The sequence below is a fragment of the Frieseomelitta varia genome, unplaced genomic scaffold (genome assembly GCF_011392965.1).
Source record: "Frieseomelitta varia isolate USP_RPSP 00005682 unplaced genomic scaffold, Fvar_1.2 scaffold_40, whole genome shotgun sequence".
NCBI classification, from domain to species: domain Eukaryota; kingdom Metazoa; phylum Arthropoda; class Insecta; order Hymenoptera; family Apidae; genus Frieseomelitta; species Frieseomelitta varia.
The window spans coordinates 363,230-383,611 of record NW_025110146.1 but is presented as its reverse complement, the minus strand read 5'-3'; the positions used below and the strand labels follow the sequence as shown (position 1 = coordinate 383,611).

Here is a 20,382-nt window from a genome sequence, read left to right as displayed (position 1 = left end):
GTTACAAGCTCTCCGACCTAACCTAGCCAATCGAGCGAGGGAAAAAAGGCATCCGCAAAGAAACCAAGGGGAATATCCCTCGTTTCCTCGAGGAATCGTCGCGAACGCGTAGGCAGCGCAAAACTTTCTAGAATAACCGTGTTCGAGACCTTCTTATCGGTCGCCTATGCAGCGTATTTCCCGCCGGCCTTACTCGCCGTACACCCTCGGCTGCCAGTCGTCGAAATCTGAATAATTGATACGATTAGGAAGCTTCGTGTCGACGGTAAAAGAAACAATATGGCGAGGCACGATGCAAAGCCGGGCGAGAAACCGCTCGAGGAACGTCTGCGCTTGGCCGCTATGACGCCGATTGGTCCACGTTTGGTACCCCATCGCGTTGGAGGGGTTTCACCGGGGCGACAGGTGGCGGTTAACCATCAACCACGGGGGGGTAGGAAGAAAAGAAAGAACGGAGAACAACCCCTCGCTCGCCGGCCCAGTGACCATCCATCCAGCGGTCGTTCGTGTCTCAGTTTTCCTTCGGCATTCATCGCGTTTCTCACGGCGAACTCGCGTGGAGTTCGCGTTTTCATCATCGTGGATTTGAACCGCGCGGCCGCGTACCCTTTTCAAGGTGAGAGAGCGAGAGAGAGAGAGAGAGAGAGAGAGAGAGAGAGAGAAGCAACTGACGTATGTATATCTAACTTGAAAAGTTTTGCAGGGCAGATTAGTTAGATTTTTTTCAGTCGTTCAGCTGCTAGGAGTTTTTCGACGTCGTTCGTGGCGGATATCGGAGCACACAGTGCGCACGTAATGTTAAACAGAATATTCGAGTAGCCTAACAGTAACTTACGATGTTTCAAAAAAAAAGAAAAAAAAAAAAAAAACACCGCGTGTCGGAATCTCAGAAAATTCACGAGCAGATTCAGAGCGGGGGGAAAAAAAATGGAGTGAGAAGTTTTTTAAATTGAAAACAGTGACACAATTTAATGGATCAGATGGTGTTGTGAACGTCGAGTGACAACATCATTGAAAGTGAAGACATGTGACACGCGGCGTTTTTCCATCTTCACACCACAGATTTAACGTAGTTTTCGACGAAGACTGCGTATTTTTAATTACGCGGGGATCCAGGAAATATTCAAAGTATAATATTCCTCATTGTATTATATATTTGATGGGTAAGATAATTTCCTATTTGGATTGCACGTTTCCAATTACTGTGATGAATATAAAATTATGTAAATACATTGTTTTGTCAATTAAGCAAACGCGGTCTAAGTATCATTTCGTTCAACAATGCAAGGTAATACAGTTTTCATTTTATTATACAGTCGTAGGATAAAAGTCACAAGACGCGTCTGTTGGCCAAATTGTGAAGATAAATAAACAAGATTATCGTAATTAATCAAAAAGAATTTTCACAACATCCCCGTATGACGTAGTAATACTGAAAAGCCACATCCTTTAAGTTCTGTCATCTTTATTGCAAGTGAGCAAGTAAAAAGAGTACAAAAGATAGTGATTTGACGTGATACCATTGACTCGAACGAAAACGCGACGTATAAATTTCTGATAGAAAATAAAAAGATCGTGATCGGGATGGTTGACGTTAGGTTTGTGATTTGACATTGTTAGTATCGAATTCAATAGAAACGCGAAGTATCTCCTTATCGAATATTCTTGATAAAGGATAGAAAGATTGTGGAGGATGGTTGATGTTAGTTATTTTTTTTATTGGTATCGCGATATCGTTGAACTGAACGAAATAGAATCGTTCTGAACTGAAATGGGAATGTGACATATAGGTTTCCACGTAGTTGTGGAAGATTTGATATTATTGATACCGTGATATTATTGATATCGTTGAACTGAACGAAGAACCAAGCTTGGTTGAGACTTCTGGAAAAGTAGTTTTTAGTTTCTGGAAGATTGGATCCGGCGTGGAGAACATAAAGGACGCGATTGGGTAACTTTAACGCTTGATCTCGCATTCGACGCTCTTGGCACAGCCATTGCTTTGGAATTGAATTCAAAAGTGATCGAAAGATTCTGGTAATATCGATGTATTTTAGAGAAGAGACAAAGAGAGAGACAGTTACGTGAAAATGTGTAAAACATTGAAACAGATCATCCGAGCAATGCAATGCCAATTAAATGAAACAGTTTTATTAAATGAAGTTCGTACTTTCGAAATTAGAATTAATTCAGTATCCTTGAAATTGCGCGACGATCTCGCGAAATTAACATCTAATGTTCGAAATTCATAATTTTTCGATTTATAATTATAGACTTGGGTCATCGATAATTCTGACATTAATGTTATTACGTCATGCTAACTAAGAATTGAAAATCTAAAATTGATTCTGACATTGGTCACGTCGGAATTAATTAACAAGTTAAGTATCACTGCCTCATGAAAATTTGATAAAAGTATACTTGCAAAAATTTACTTTAATTTGTAAAAGTATCTCAACACTTGACCTTTCAACGTTTGACTGAGGATTCTCGTTGCTTGCTATTTGTTTATTTCACGTTTTTAGGGTTCAAGGAAGAATCACAAAACTTTGCACTTATATTATAGGGTATAACTCCGGTTACAAACGGCGAAAGTTATCGGTAATACGATGATAGATGTGAAATTAACCGCGTTCATGAATAATATCACAAGGGTAGAAACTACGATACGCATCGGTTGTTAAACTATACGTACAATCCTCTTGCGTGTACATTATAGAAAAGGAAACGAAAAACATGAATTATCATATTTGTCATTATAATTGCAATTATCATTATAATTTACATGCTCATTAACAGAAATAGAAAAGAATGTAACTCTCGTAATTACGATGTGATTTTCATATTTCTACGAGTGCACGAGGAAAGTTTGAATGAGCTTTATTGACATCCTTTAGACAATTGGCAGTACTGAAAGCTTTAGACTGCTTTGACTTTAACATAATGCCAGCAATGACAAATGTGAAGGGATATTATAAAGCGTATCTTACCTAATCAATTCACATAGTGAATTAATTTTTGTATATGTTACATCCGCAATTTTATGTAATATTTAAATAATGGATATAATATAATAATTATATTATCCGTTATTTTTTCTTTTATTATTATTTCTTTTTTCAAATGAAATATTATTCCTAGAACGTTGTTCCTAAAACAACATAATATTATATTATATTTTTGACTATCAGATAACATTCAGCATACCTAAAAGTTCATTTCAAAGCAGATACGATGAAAACTTTGACACGAGTTTATCATTTACTCTTGTTTACTGCTTACGAATCGAAAAGCGTATTGATTTAATTAAAAATTTTCTATCACTCGCGACAGCGATATAGAACGAAAGTGTTTAATTAAACGAGAATTCGAGTTTTATTGGCCCGAGTTCAGTTGAAATTAACCCTTTGTTATTAATAATTAAATTTTTTTCAAACTCTTTGCTTCAGATGATGAAGTTCAAGCAACAGGGGCTAGTCGCGGACTTAATGCCCAATATAAAGCTGATGAAAGCTACCGGGCACTTCATGTTCAATTATTACACCGACAGTTCCACGAAGCATATACATAAAATCTTCTGCATCGTACGTAAGACGTGTAACTTAACGAGATTATTACAAAACTATCTTATATAAGAGAAAGTTCTAACATTCATTATAATTATTCTATTGCTCGATCGATATGAACAAAACAATTTGTACTCGCCGATTTGAAAGGGATAATTCCGCAATTTTTGAGAAATAAAAGCAGAAAGAAGACGAAAAGAGAATTTATTGACAAATTAACCCTCATCCGTGCCTTGTTTTTCTAGCTTGGTGTTAAATTAACGGAATGGTAAGATAAAAGTATCTGCAATAGTAGATAAAATGGCACTAACCATAATGAAAGACTAAATGGCTAGGTTTGTAAATTATTTTATCAATTAAATTAGAGCAGACTAAATTTTTATTATCCCGTGTGATATTCGCACGGAAATCGTACTCTCAGACATAATATGTTCAATTTCGTGTAATGAACTGTACGTTCAGTTTTGTCAAACGTCACGATCATTTTGGATTTTCATCTGGTTACAACAGTAGGTATTCAAACACTATACAAGGCACATTGATAATCAAAAAGCAACATACTTGAAATAATACCCTGGCAGCATATTTTGTTATCAAAAATCACAAGAATGTGCTCTACATGTTAGAAAAAATAACTGTCGTACTTATTTGCTGCAAAATGATGTGAAATTTCTGTTTAAAACAAACTGCGTCAAACAAGGTACGAATGAGGATTAACTGTGTCGTCGAGTTTCAAAAGTAATGATTCTAAGATCGTTGGAAAAAATGATACGAAGAAAGAAAACAAAAGGATGAATATTCAGAAAAAACAGATTAATTAATAGAGGAATTAACTGTGACGCGAAAAGGTGCATCTGGTGCTGGTCCTCATGCAATTTGGCTTCTGCGGTATAAATCTAATGATGGAGAGCGACGACGTGGACGATCTCACGGCAAACACCATCACCATGCTGTTCTTTACGCACAGCGTGGTCAAGCTCGTTTACTTCGCGGTCAGGAGCAAACTGTTCTACAGAACCCTCGCCGTTTGGAACAATCCGAACAGCCATCCACTGTTCGCCGAGAGCAACGCGCGTTACCATCAGATCGCCGTGAAGAAGATGAGGATACTGTTGCTGGCAGTCATAGGCACCACGGTACTATCGGCCATTTCCTGGACCACCATTACTTTCATCGGTGACTCCGTGAAGAAAGTCATCGATCCTATTACGAACGAAACTACCTACGTCGAGGTACTGCCATCATTCGTTCACTAACGTCAACAACAAATGGCCAAGCTTCCCAATTTTGGCTTCTAATGTTCTGCGTTTTTTTTTTTTTTTTTTTTTTTTTTTAATAAAAATAAGATCTCGTAATTCGCGAGAACATGTGGAGTTATTTGAAACAAAACGAAAAGAAAGAGACATAGCTAAAGCTGGGAAAAGCCGGCAAATTGGCCACTAAATGTAACTAACTAGATGCAACGAATTAGCAATAAGAAGCTAAAAGGAGTTTCCATTTCAGAATTTTAATCGCCAACTTGTCCCTTTGTCCAGATACCGAGGTTGATGGTTCGTTCTTGGTATCCGTTCAATCCGAGCCACGGGATCGCTCACATTTTGACGTTGGTGTTCCAATTTTACTGGCTGCTGTTTTGCATGGCGGACGCAAATCTTCTGGACGTGCTGTTCTGCTCGTGGCTCCTCTTCGCCTGCGAGCAGATTCAACATCTGAAGAACATCATGAAGCCTCTCATGGAATTCAGCGCCACGTTGGACACTGTTGTGCCAAACAGCGGGGAATTGTTCAAGGTAAACTGTGTGAAAACTTTGTTGTGTTTAAAATTTCTACGTAAAACGGATACTTTTATCATCCATTCACTGTTATATCTATCTATTAGCTTTCGTTATTAATTCCCATTATCATTTATTATGTGTTGATTGCATTAGCGACTTAGATCAACAAAAACGTAGCGTCAAAGTCTGATACGAAAATGTAGATGAATTTACTTGCTCATTTGTTATTAGTCAATTTTCATTAGTGTGTTTTCCGTCTTTAAAGAAAATACAATCTTCTCTTTGAGGGAATAATTTAAATCGAGGCAAATAATCAAATATATTAACGCTAGAACTACCTACTGACTAAAGTGTAAACTTTGTAGCAGAAAAATCAAAGCGCAAAATTTATAACGCGACAGAGAACACAAGGCTCTATTTTTACGTTTTTACTAAAACTCGTTTCGAGTCTTTAAAAATGTACCGTTATAAATATATAAAATGTTGTGTTATAAAATTTCTATCGGAAATTAAAAATTGGTCATTTTGGCCATTTTGGCAGTTAAATATCTCCATTACGTTTTTTTCAATGTTTGTTTGTTTATTGCACTTAGGCTGGTAGCGCGGAACATCCAAGAGAGACTGAGCCACTGCCGCCACCCACGCCACCACAGGGCGAAAACATGTTGGACATGGATCTTCGGGGAATTTACAGCAACAGAACTGATTTCACAGCCACCTTCCGACCAACTGCTGGCATGACTTTCAACGGGGGCGTGGGGCCAAATGGACTGACCAAGAAGCAAGAGATGCTGGTTCGCAGTGCCATCAAATACTGGGTAGAGCGACACAAACATATCGTAAGGTACGTAGAAACCTTTTGTTGAAATGTTTTTCAGAGGGCACAATTTGATTTTCATCATATTTTACGCACGTCACACCGACCAAATTCATAAATCGGAAAATAGAAGGAAGCGATGGTGTTGTACAAGCATTGTTTTTTTTTTTTAAATTTGAAGAACAAATTTGGAAAATGATTGTACAAAAGTTATTTTACAAAATAGTTGTAAAAAGTTACTTTTGTATCAAAGATTTGCATGTAAATATGCTCAACGAGCTTAATAAGCTTTTGATTCAACGAATTTTTCGTATAGTTGGGAAAATTATTAATTTCAACTTTAAAAATTATTAATTTTGCATCATTAAATTATAGTTAAGCATATGATTAGGTATAATTAAAAATATATCGTTGTACAATCATAATTAAATGTAATTTCGATAACTTTCCACATAAAAACTATCAGTTTCCTTCGCCGCTTATAAATATTCCATTACAATTGAAAAAGAAACAGAAAAATGTGCTCCTCGTCGAGAAGTAAAAATCAGACATCGATGACAAGGTAAAGTAGCAAAACAACAGACCAATTTCTCTCGCGGTTGAAAAATAAAATTTCCAACGGCGAAGTGAAATTGCAGCACGTCGTCGCAATTTCAAAGTTCGTCAACGTCTTCACTACCACGGGTAGAACCCAGTTTCCCATTTCGATTCTCATCTCCAGTTCGTTTCTACGCGGAAACGTAATCTACGTCGACAATGAGAGAACCTTTCACATTCGCAATCTTAACAACGAGAGACTTCCATTAGGATAATAATCCCTGTGCCAGGTGAATAAGTAAATTCGCGCGATTTCGTTACCATCTCCACTCAACCGGTGTCAGTTTGCTAAATTCTTTTCCATTAAACTGGTTCTCTCGTTGAAAAACTCGCGAGAAACTATTGAACAGTTTAATCTGCATAAAAGGTTACGCTGGAAGATCTATTTATGTTTGAAACAGGCTAGGCCACTTTTCGAACAGGATGAAAAATAACAATTTGAAGTGTTCATGATGTAGATCGGTAAGAAAGAAATTAAATTATAAATTATTAATAAATTAGCGGACGAATAATTGTTTCAGGTAATTAATGAAACAATAACAAGTAAAGGGAAAAGTAATTTTATTTAGTGTGTAACTCTGATAAATCATCCCTAAATAATTTCTCGCTCGAGTGAATTCGAACGTTGTTCAAATAAATGACAAATAATTTGTCATAACAGCCAGGATTGGACAAGTATTATTATAAAAATTCCACTGATTTATCATTTTTATTTGAAGACTAAAGCAAGGATCTAAATCATTTCCAAGTAATATTTTTTTAATTAAGTTTTCAATCGAGAAACGTGATTTCGAATTAACGAAGATCGAGACCCTTCGCATAAATGTTTAGAACTGCATTGCTTATTCAACGAGAGCAAGAAGGATCGAATTGTACAGGGTAATCTTAATTGACCGAAAGTTTTTACATAAATTACCATTATTTATCAGATATCGATGTAAAGTTGCATCGAAACAAAGAAATAACGTGGCAACGGGATTGAATGAATATATAAAGTAAAACACACTGTTTCGACAATTAAAATAAAAATTAAAAGTTTAAATCGTACGTTGAATTATTCATTTGCGAAAATGAAATTTTAAAAGAAAAAATATGAAAGGCAAAAATTTTCACGACGCGGTGCAAATTTTCGGCGAGCCAAAAAATCGGGCAAAGAAAGAGCGAGAGACCAAAATATCACAAAAATATTAAAACGCACGAGTCCTCTGTTTCGAGATTTCTCTACTGAAAAAACAAAAATGAAAAATGAAAAAGAAGGAGATCACAAAGGGAAACAATACGAACGACAAAAAATTAAAAAATGGAGAAAATACAGAGGACGAAAAATGGGAATAATGAACAGGACACGTTGTTGAAAAAATATACATACGTATTTTCAATTTTGATCTATTGTAGTACATCTCGCTTTGGAATTTTCACGAGTACGATCCATATTCACTCTGCTCCCGGTGAATAATTCAGAAAAAAGCACAGAAATGTTTTTCCTCCGGTTGTATACGCAAACGCGGAATCAATATTCTGTTTACTCGAGGTTTCACGTCGCGCGGGGCAATCTTAGTTAGAAACAAATGCATTCGTTACAGAATTGAACGCGTTTAATACCATCGGCGAAACGAAAATCTGTTTTAACAAAAATGTTTTCCATCGTTACAATAGATAAAAATGAAACGTTGCCGAAATTCGTTGCTATCGAAATTCGAACTGGAATTCGCAAATAATTTATTCGTGAAAATTCAATTCGGTTTCGATAAAAGATAAATTGTGAAACGGACAGACGAGAGATCGAAATTAAAACGATATATATTTCGTTACATTAATTTCATGTGACAATAAATAGCAATGGTTAATTGAACGTTTCGTAAAGCAATTTGCTGTTCAACAGCCGAGTAATTTCTTCCAATTCGTAAATTTCACGTGCCAATAAACTTAAATGGTCAGTTAAATTTCGTCGGTTTGCGAGAACTCGTAATTTGGTTAACGTCGCATTATTTAACGCAGGTGTAAAATTTCCTATACTTTCTATACTAAATTATCCTATTGCGAAGGAAAGAATGGTATGTTTTATGTCTAACCGAATAGATGAATAAAAGCGACATTATGCTAGCAACGGAGAAATGATAACGCAAAAAATTTTAAAAGTTTAATTTCCTAAGTTCTCAATAATCAAAATTGAAATATTGAAATTTAATTAAAATTAAATTGGAACCTTCAACGCATAAACACGTAAAACATAAGGTATAATGTTAAAATAATAAAACACCAGTTTATCGTTTCAACGTAAAGATACCACGATGCAACAATCACGTCAAAACTTTTAATTTCAAACCAACGTTGAAACAAAATGTAAGAACATCGAAATCGTAACGTTTAATTTCTATTCTAAGTATAACTCCCAATGTCAAAACAATTGACGCAAAGATTTAAAACGCCTGAAATCTACATTAACCCAAAATTCTGACATTTCAATTAAAAACCTCTGCAAACTGATAAATAAGTTAAGGAAACAAAATGAAAATTAAAAAGCAAAACTTGCGAGTATCTGTGCATGTGTCTTAAGATATTATTGTCTTAAGAAAAAAAAAAAAGGAGAGAGATTTTACCGCGACAACACGGAAGAATCGGCGTTTCCGGGTTCACACGTGGAGGGCGGGAATCTTTGAAAACGAGGAGGAAACAGCCGAGCGGCGCGTCCAGTCGTAAGAAAGGAAATTTTCAAAGACGGCGAAGAAAACCGAGCCACGTTCTATATAGATTCTTCGACAAGCGGAGAAACAAAGGGGATGCGTGTGTTCCCACGGTGGTGAAGTATTTATTCTAAGAGAGCGCGATATTGACCGCAACTGGGGACGTACCGAGCGGACTGGACAATTTATTGGACAATTCAGGGGTTGTACGTTGCTCGCGTTCACGTGTGCACCGGTATACGTGTCTGACACGTGTATGTACACGTTTCGTTGGTCTTACTCAACGATGGAACGGAATACAGAATGTGTTCGATGTTTGCTCTTCGGCCGCCACCCGAATCTTTACTGCGCCTTTCCTAAAACACACGAATACCTGTTGCCTACACCTGCTAGTATTCGGCCGTCAACGTCACGACGATTTTTCGTCTTTGTTACAGTCGTACAGTCGACTTCACGAAAGTGTTCGAATATGTACAAATGAATCGCAATGCACGTACATATGTACGTGTGTTGCACAAGATATTTCAAAAATCATTAATCCCCAACTAGACTCTTCAGGGGTTATTACTCCTGGCAAAAAATTTCCGGTCAAATGCAAGCATTCGAAAACATTCAAATCCTTCGTATGAGAAAATTAGAATTCAATCGACATCGTTCGATTCTGATCAAACAAATGCAAATGATATGTTATATCTGGGAGATTTTAATTTTTTTTAATTCTGATCAAACAAATGCAAATGATATGTTATATCTAGGAGATTTTAATTTAAGGTTAACTCCTGTTTCAATTATTAAATCTGATAAATTAACATGTAGCCACATTTATCGCCACAAATCATTATTAAATGTCTGTGTAATTGTTACTAGTGGTGCAATTTAAATCCACGAGAGTGACCAAAAAGTTAAACAATTAACGTCTAAACAACGTTAAATTGTGGGTTAATTTGTCCCTTGGCGTAAAACTGACATAATAATAATAAAAAAAATGAGCATATATAATTCTTTTGTAATGATTGTATTGATCAAGTTCGAAAGAAATTTAAAACTATATTCAGAAATTATAAGAGACTTTGTACTTATTCCTTGTAATTTTTATATTAAATACGTTGTACGTTAACTGTTTGTAGACAACCTCTTTCACTCAGTCGCAAAGGTTTATTTTTCCTAAAGAATCTTATCTGACTGTATGTAAAAAAAATCTGACTGTATGATACAGTAAAGACTTTAAAGTAATTCAAAATGTTTTTTTGACATTTTCTGAAAGTCTAGAACGATAAAAAAATTAAAATTATAAACAATAATTGCCCACTAAGGATTAGTGTGAACCATGCTAAAAAAAAATTATTACTTTATTATAGTAATTAACTGGAAAGGAATTTTTTTTCCTCCTCGAAGCTAAATGATGTAAATATAATTAATGGAAAACGATATTTTGTGACAACGAGATTCAAGCGAAGGATCAATGGATTCTCCCTCTCTCAAAGCTGGAAATTTTCAAGAAAATTATTTGCGACAATGCTACGATGACGAAAATAAAGAAGGAATCATCTCTTCCTCCTCAATTTAAAGTTTGATAAAAGTTTTGACGGCAACGAGTGAAGAAGGATGAAAGAGGGATGAAAGAATCGAGTGCGTCAAGAAAATAGTACACCAAAGAACACCTAACGCCTTATTCTTCTCCTTTAAAACACTCGAAAGTATCGATCATTCAACTTGGTTACAGCTAACTTGACGATACGCTGGCGAATCGTATTACGTTAGAACTATGATTATCCGAGCATCCGTTGTCTGGATAAATATTACGTAACCTCAGAGAAATTAATAACTTTGACAAAAAAATATGCATGTAATATACATTGCATGATAAATGTGTAATGTGTTTATAATGTGAGTCGTTCGATTGTCCGAAAAATTCGATTGTTTGATCATTCTAAACAGAATTAGTTCGAATAATCGAGATTCTACTGTATTTAGACACTAAAGAGGAGAATAAAGAGAAAAGACAGAGAGAGAGAGAGAGAGAGAGGAAGAGAGAGATGGTCAATCATAAACTTTAACCACCTGGTTAAATGCATTCATCCAGTGAACTAGGTCGAATTAAAACTTTGTTATATCGTAGCCACAGGAGCTTACCAACAAATTGGGTTTATTGCGTTTTAAGAGTTTCAGCGTTTAACGAGAGTTACGAGCGTACAATGAGCGCAAACAAACACCGAAACGCACTACGAAATGATTCAAGTTCGTTCAACGCTAGAGCTTATTAAAATAATAGAAATGACCGATTCATAATTTATTGATGGATAATAATTGGAAAGAACTAATATTATTGTTAATAGAAATAATGCAAACACAGATACAAATATTACTGATACATTAAAAAGCTTCTGTGTTTCTTTAATTTTAAATTCTCTGATAGAAGTTTTATATTATAGTCATCGATAGCTATAATATACAATCGATCAACTAACATAGTTTGTTATTTGACGAAATCTAACATATATCATCGTGGAAAATTTTGTATCGTTATATAAAAAGAATACTAAGAAAATCTTTGTTACATTAAAATTAAAATTAAAATTTATTACTTTTCAGATTGGTAACTGCAGTTGGAGATGCGTACGGTGTTGCTTTGCTGCTGCACATGTTATGCACCACCATCACATTAACTTTACTTGCTTATCAAGCAACGAAGGTAATATAGAGAATTTAACGAAAATTCTTATCCTTCTTTTGATATAAAACAAAATAAAATTAGAATAAAATGGAATAAAATATACGTATACATTCGTAATTTATATTTTAATATACAATTTGTCAAAGTTATCCGAGTAATTATTCAATTAATTATAAATTATTTGTAATAACAAGTATATTTTATAGCGTAAAATTGGAAAATTCAAAAGTCCGTTTTACTCTGTTTTCAATAAGAAAAAAAGAAACTGAAATTCTGATTTATCTTGCAGATACACGGAGTGGATACGTATTCAGCATCGGTAATAGGTTACTTATTGTACTCCCTAGGGCAGGTCTTCATGCTGTGCATATTTGGAAATCGTCTCATCGAAGAGGTATATCTATAAAGGATTATCTATAGAATACACTATTTATTCCATTACGATACAAATTTCTCGAATTTCCAATATACTTTTATAAAGAATAATATAAAAGGAAAAAAAAAAACTGTAAATCGTTCCCATCGTAGCTTGCGAATCTGGAATTTTCAGTATACCGTCAAAAATAGTATAAAAGTTGCCAAGTCGTTCTTATCTTTCAAATCAGCAGATCGTATATTTCGAAATACAATTTTCTAATATAATCTTTAATATTTAATAATATTTTATGTATTATTTAATGCATTCTAAATGCAAATTAGATATCATATATTCGTAAATCTGATTTGCAATAATTATTCGTACATTTGTCAAATGATCTCTACTACCGTGATTCCAAGATATTCTAAATCAACTTATGTACCTCGTTGGATACTAGATATATTAACTGGAAAAAATATATTTTCTATAAAAAAAGAGAGAGAAAATGAAAGAGGCAACTTTTGAACACAATAACATAGTAAATTGAGAGTTTAATTTTAAAATTTTTAAATTACCAAAGAAGTAAAATTTGTGACTTCCAATTTCCCATAAATGCATAAAAACCCATAATTTAATACACTCAAGTTTAATAATATATATAGTGAATGATAGTATCATTATATATATATTATATATATGTAATTCATTATTTAATTGAGGATTTAATTTTTAAATTTTTAAATTACTAAAGAAATAAAATTTGTGACTTCCAATTTCCCATAAATGCATAAAAATCCATAGTTTAATACACTCAAGTTTAATAACATATATACTGAATGATAATATCATTATATATATTATATAGTATCATTATATATATTATATATATGTAATTCATTATTTAATTGAGGGTTTAATTTTTAAATTTTTAAATTACCATAGAAGTAAAATTTGTGACTTCCAATTTCCCATAAATGCATAGAAATCCATAGTTTAATACACTCAAGTTTAATAATATATATACTGAGTGATAGTATCATTATATATATTATATATATGTAATTCATTATAATATTATAATATATTATATATATATATCATTATAATATTATAATATATTATATATATCATTATAATAATATACGTACTGAAAATAATACATCTTCATGAAAACTTATCACACATGATCGCAGCGATAGTCAGAACGAAACTCGTAACAACATAATGTCGTACGAGTCAGAATACAATAATACATGTGTTTTTTTTAAATCGCACGCAGAGTTCGTCAGTGATGGAAGCCGCTTACTCTTGTCATTGGTACGACGGGTCAGAGGAGGCGAAAACTTTTGTACAAATCGTTTGCCAACAGTGCCAGAAGGCGATGTCGATTTCAGGGGCGAAGTTCTTCACCGTCTCTCTGGATCTTTTCGCCTCGGTAATGACACACTATATTTAAATGCCTCACGACGTGAAATTTGAAATTTTAACATTACGACAAAGTGACTTCAGTTCAGAGTGAAAGGACTGATGTCGAAAATGATGAAAAATAACGAATCTTCTAGGTGCTGGGAGCTATGGTCACCTATTTCATGGTGTTGGTGCAACTGAAGTGAACGTTGAAGATCATTTGTTTCAAGATCGAGCGTGAAAAATGCAGCGTTGAACTGTGCGTTATTAATATCGTCGAACACGAGTCTCGTTCTTCGTATCGTTTTCTATCGGACTATTCGTATGAACGGATTCAAGTGGAAATTACAGGCCAGAGGACGACGTAGAATTTGCAAGCTTCAACAAAGGGACAAAGTATCGTTTGCCTCGCGATTTTAAACGAAGATTTCTAAACGATCGATGAAACTTCGATTTTTAAATGTTACTGTGGCCCTTAATAAATATTCGGCCACTACAATACGAATTAATTGTCTTTTAACATATTAATATTTATTTGAACATACTCATTTGTAATTATAATCCGAGTGAATTTTAATTTTAAAAGGTAAGTAAAGAGAAAGTAAATAAAATTTCAACGTGCTTATTTATAACGAAACTGGAATATGAATGGTTATTTTAATATATTAAAATATTGATATTGAAATTAATATTAATGTTAATGTAAAGTTATATATTATTGTAGTTGCTGGAAACATAGATTTGTTACGACGATACGCGAGATTTGAAATCGTAGAAAAATTGGAATAATGAACAAGTTACGTCAAATTTATGGTAATTTTGTATATTTTGGATATACACATTGTACATGTATATACTTCATATAAAATTAACATAACTTGCACATTGTCCAAATTTTTTTGTGATTTTGAACATCGTCATCGTTTAGTTCACCGCTTCTCATTAAATGAATAAAATTTATGTTTCCGTACTGACTACGATATTTTAATATATTAAATAACAAATATTTTAAATATTTTAATATATTAAAAAACAATTAGTACAATGACGCTGAGAAAGTATAAGACAATTCTCGAACATCGTGATGTCAAAATTATTAATAAAATTCACTGCAACAATTTCTCGAACATCGTGATGTCAAAATTATTAATAAAATTCACTGCATTCACTTAGATCCTCGAGACAAAAATTATTTAAACAAATATTATTTTACATTATACGTCTAATAATATACTATACATACTGAACAATTATGGAAAAGTAACTCGATCACAGAAAAAAGGTGACGAAATATTTAATTGTACAGTTCTAACTAGAAGAAATATTTTGGTGGGATTTCTGAAGAACGAGGAAGAAATGAAGGTGAAATGAAAGAATAACGAAGAATAATAACACGAAGATTTACAGAAATTAAGGAAGAACGAAATTCTAAAATGACGTTTCAAACGAAAGACTAAAAAATATGAAAAGGAAAGTTGGTTCTGTGTATAGTTCTTACTATACAGTATAATAAAAAAAATTCGTTGTTCTGTTTATAATAACGTTGAACTCTAGAAATACATATTTACGAACAAGTGAAATTATTGGAATTTAAATACTAAATTACAATGTACTCTACACGTAAAATATAAATAAATATCATTCCTTTTTATTAATTCCTCTATTTTTAATATGATTTTGAATAAGCATATTCTAAAGTATAAAACCCTAAATATAAAACATGTTCAACAAGCATATGCTAAAAGAAATTTCAACAAACATATTCTAGATTCGTTTTCAACTGAACTCTATAAATCTTTTAACAAAAGAAAGAAGAAATTAATCAAAAAATTTAGTTTTTCACTTATTGCCGAAATATCTAATCGTTTGAGAAGTTCATTCGACAGAACGACTTTTAAATATTTTTGTACGACGTAATTCCGTGTATTTATACGTGTAATTATCTTTTCTTCTCATAATCACGAAAAATTTTGTTTCATACTTCGAAAGATTTAATTTTGGACCACAAAAAAAAAAAAGAAAAAGAAAAAGAAAAAAGAAAAATAAAACGTAAGGAAAGAAATATAAAAATATTTTTTATCAACGTTAGTACGTAATTTTAAGATGGAAATTAAAACATAATATTTATATTGTATTAATATTATATAAGCAACGACTTTCAAACTAGTTTTAAGTGAGCTGCACTCAATCCTTTAAGGAAGATATCGAATGGGAAATACTACGCTGATAATAATCTTGTATAATATATACTGTGATGTAAAGAATGTATTTTGCTAACAAAGAACAAAGATGCAAGAAACGAAAATTATCTGTTACTCTATGCGACATACAGAGGAATTTTGTACAAACGTAAATAACATCCTATCTGAATCATGTCAAACGATAATTAATGCTTGCATCTTGATTTTCTGAATTTACGAAGATGAAACACTTTTATCGACGTGTAAATAGGCACAATAATAGTACGACTAACATGATCAACTATTATCTCTTACTTTCTCGACGTAGCAATTCTTTTCAAATATATAGCTGTTATTTAATTTGTTTAGAAAGTTGCATCTTTGATTTATAAAATCTATTGAGATCTATTAAAAATTTTATCCGAAATATATCGTTGTGATTTATGAATCGTTTAAAGTTGTTAATTTGTTTACTGATACACCAAGAAGATAGTAAGTCACTTATCTCGAATATTATACTAATTGTAAGAAATACAGTTGTTGACCCAAGTGTTCGAATATTTACAGAAAATTCTTATTTGTATATTAATGAATATTCACGTCATATATTAAATTTTTTATTAAATGAATATCTTGTAGCTAACTCCTATATACATTTTCAGACTATATACTATTCAGATTTTAGCATTATGATTGCATCACGTTGTGTGAATATAATTTAAAAGACAGAAACCTCTGTTATAAATATAAATATAAATATTTATAATATAAAAAGTAAAAAAAAAAAGATTTTACATCTTAAATATCGCAGATACTTAAAATTGTTTTTATAAATACGTAAAAATCCAATTATAACACTCGTGTCTTATTACAGATTTAATGAAATGTCAAAATATTTTACAATATATACATATGTACGTACATGGAATTCTTTTGATAAATGTTCGAATACTTTCATGACAATACTGTATGACTTTTCTATGTGAAAGACATATTAAAAAAACGTCCAATTTTCTTTTTAAGATGATATTTATAGTATTCGAAAGTAAGTAAGCAAATGATAAGCGTACTTAGGAGAATAACGAAATAACAGGGACAATTACTATCTACTTTGCTCTTGATAGAATTTAAGATTTTGTCCACTCGTGCACGGCAGTTCCTCTCCGCCGTTAATTTATAAATACACGAAATTTTGCTAACACGAATTTTCTCATACTTTCACGACAACAACAACAACAACAATAACAATAAACGAAACATAATTTTTTCTAATTCTACAGCATACTCTACGATAAATGTGTAATAATTTTATTACGATAACTTTAATGGCGGTAGATTATAAATAAACATCGTTGTACAATTTTAAACGTAAAATTCTGTTCTAGTCGTAGATACGTAATCATTATTCCCACGTATGTGTAACGTTAAGGAACAGCAAAGCAATGTTATCGAATGCATTTAATTAATATGTACGTTAATACTGTAATCATATTGTGAATTGAATCGTCAGTATTATAAATGGTTTCTCTTTAATTAAAGGTACAATATATAATATTTGTCTTATAGGAAATGTTCTAGTGCTTGTTGATTTCTCATCGAATATTTCTGTCACGTGTTTAAATTTTAATAGCGAAACGGAGATTGTAATAATTGAATTGAATTGTTGATTGAATGAAAATCATTTACGAGATTTATTTTAATTATTTTGCGTTTGATAATGAGATATCTGCAGTTTTTATTTGAACATTTATTCTGTATTGTAATTTTATATTACATGTACTTCAAAATTTTTTTTTAATTGAATCTCTACGTTTAATATTCGAGTCACACACCGTTTCTAAAAATGATCGATCAACTTGAAAACATTTCAAAAAATATTTCCACTTGAAAAATACAGTATTCGTCTAAAACTCGAATAGTTTCATTTCTATCATTTTCACACTTTCATCTGAAATCTATCTCTTGCACGTAACATTACCGAATTTTCCTTTCAAACGTCTGATCTATAAAATGTAAATGATTCATATGTCTGTCGCTTCCCAAACGTCTGTCGAGAAATTTACTTCGAAATTTCCTTATCGAATTCCCCGAATTCCCGAAACTTGTCAATTTCCTTTGGAATTGATCTCCTTTGCACACAACTTGTTTCCAATTTCCCTCTTCGAAATCCGAATCTCCGTTCCTCGTCGCATTTCGCGCGCGATCTTTCCCGTTTCCAACTCTCTCGTCTTGGAAATCTCAACTTTTCGTCCCCGTTCGACCCCACCAAAAAGTCTGAATCTTTTAGTTCCCAAGACTGCGACTTCGAAAATCAGAGACGACGAAGGTATATTTATTCCTATTTGACACTCACGTCACGTTCCACAAACGCGATTCGTCTCTGTTCGAAGGGGAATGTAATGAACTTACCGCGAATATGATTTACGAAAGGGAAGGTAACGCCGCGCGTTGTCAGGGAAAATAGGATTCCTAGACGGGTGTGCGTGGAAATAGTCAGTCGCGTTGAATGCGCGCATCAAGCTTTTCCGTCGTGCTTTGCAATCACGTCCCGTTCCCGGGACCCGAGCTCGCCAGATTTCAAATGCTCCTATCAACGCCGAAGATATGTCCCGACGATGGTTAATCGAGATAAACTACAACCACCTGCGACGAAATTCGCCTCCCGAGGAGAACCCTGCCCTTTCGAACCCACAATCGTGAACGAATCTCTCTCGTTTCGCAAGAGGGCAATTTCGGAACGAACGTGCGGAATTTGCGTCCGACGCGACGAAACTGTTGGACGATTTATTTCACCGATGAAAACGACATTTCGAATGGCTGCTTTCAACGAATAATTGGACAAAAGTTGTACGGAATTATATTATAAATTAGTCCAGAAGTTAATCAGATACAGTACGTGTCTCATAATTTCTATTACCTTTATTATACAAATTTATTAACTTGTAGTTTAGACTTGTTTGAAACGGAAATGAGGTAGAAAAATAGGAAATTGCTGAGGTGCAAGAAAATTTATAACAATGTCAAATAAATCGTTAAAAATTGTGAAACAAAGATAAGAGATAAAGTACACCCTATATAAAAATTGAAGCTACTTGTTTTTTTTAAATTAAAATCTTCAAACTGAATTTATTCAATTTTAGATCATTGAGATTTAGTAGCTTTCTTCACAACTCCAATAATATTTTCAGCTAATCTAACCCCTTGTCTTACAGATACAATTCTTTTTTCTCGATCTTCCTAGGCAAGCATTAGTTACTATAATTTATTAAATCATAGCAGATGTAAATTTATTGAAATGTATCCAATCGAATTGAAAGACTCGAAATTTTAGTTTCATAAAGCTGTATAGTCGTTCAAAACATCACGCTCCCCTTTTAAAACAGAAAACATCTATGTTTTCAGTGAATTCATAAGAACCGGACTGTTCTCAGAACGAAAACATCCATTTTTCACACTTTGTTGACAACGACTGATGCGAAATCCAGATCCAGATAACCAAGGAGTAGCTCTAAATCTACAAGCCCTATTGCTCGATGATGAATGATCATTTTCATACACCTAGTCCAATGACATTTTTCTTCTGCATTTTTTTCTTATGAACACGAGTTTCTTTCTTATTACAAGAAAGTAACAATAAATTATCCATTAATAACTGTTCGAAATGTGAAGTAAATAAGAATTAAATATACCTAAAATATAATACTATACTATACTACACCAAATACATATACTATAAAATACATATACTATAAAATATATACTATACTATACTATACTATACTATACTATACTATACTATATTATATTATATTATACCAAATATAATACTATACCAATATTATAAAACTGTTGTTTTTGTCAAATACACCTAACAATAAAATATATACTATACTACTAAATATATACTAAATATATACTATACTATATTATACCAAATATAATACTATACCAGTATTATAAAACAGTTGTTTTTGTCAAATACACCTAACAACGTTTTACATAATTGTATGATTACATTACATATGACAACACTAAAAGTATTACATCAGGAACACTGCACTAATATTGATACTTTTATATATTATATTATTTATAATAGTATATAATTTAAGTATAATATTTTTTTTAAAGTAAAAACATATAAAACATAAAGATATTAATAATATTGAAAATATTAACAGTACTAAAAATATTATACCACTCCAACTACGAACATTTTCAAACTCCCTCTATCACTTTGAAATTCGCGTCGCGTATATGTTTTGCAATATTGTAAACCGCGATCGTAGCAACATAGTGATTGAAAAGGATGACCGCAAAAAAA

At 32.7% G+C, this 20,382-nt stretch overlaps 1 protein-coding gene across 1 annotated transcript; it reads left to right on the top strand.

Annotated features, from left to right (window-relative positions):
* Positions 1-459: 459 nt before the first annotated feature.
* LOC122531442 (odorant receptor coreceptor) lies at positions 460-14,448 on the top strand. The gene is made up of 9 exons (XM_043659364.1): positions 460-616; positions 3,450-3,584; positions 4,415-4,798; positions 5,102-5,356; positions 5,935-6,185; positions 12,032-12,131; positions 12,403-12,507; positions 13,751-13,906; positions 14,034-14,448. The coding sequence occupies exons 2-9, from the start codon at positions 3,450-3,452 to the stop codon at positions 14,082-14,084; spliced, it is 1,437 nt and encodes a 478-aa protein (XP_043515299.1). The 5' UTR covers positions 460-616; the 3' UTR covers positions 14,085-14,448.
* Positions 14,449-20,382: the final 5,934 nt, after the last annotated feature.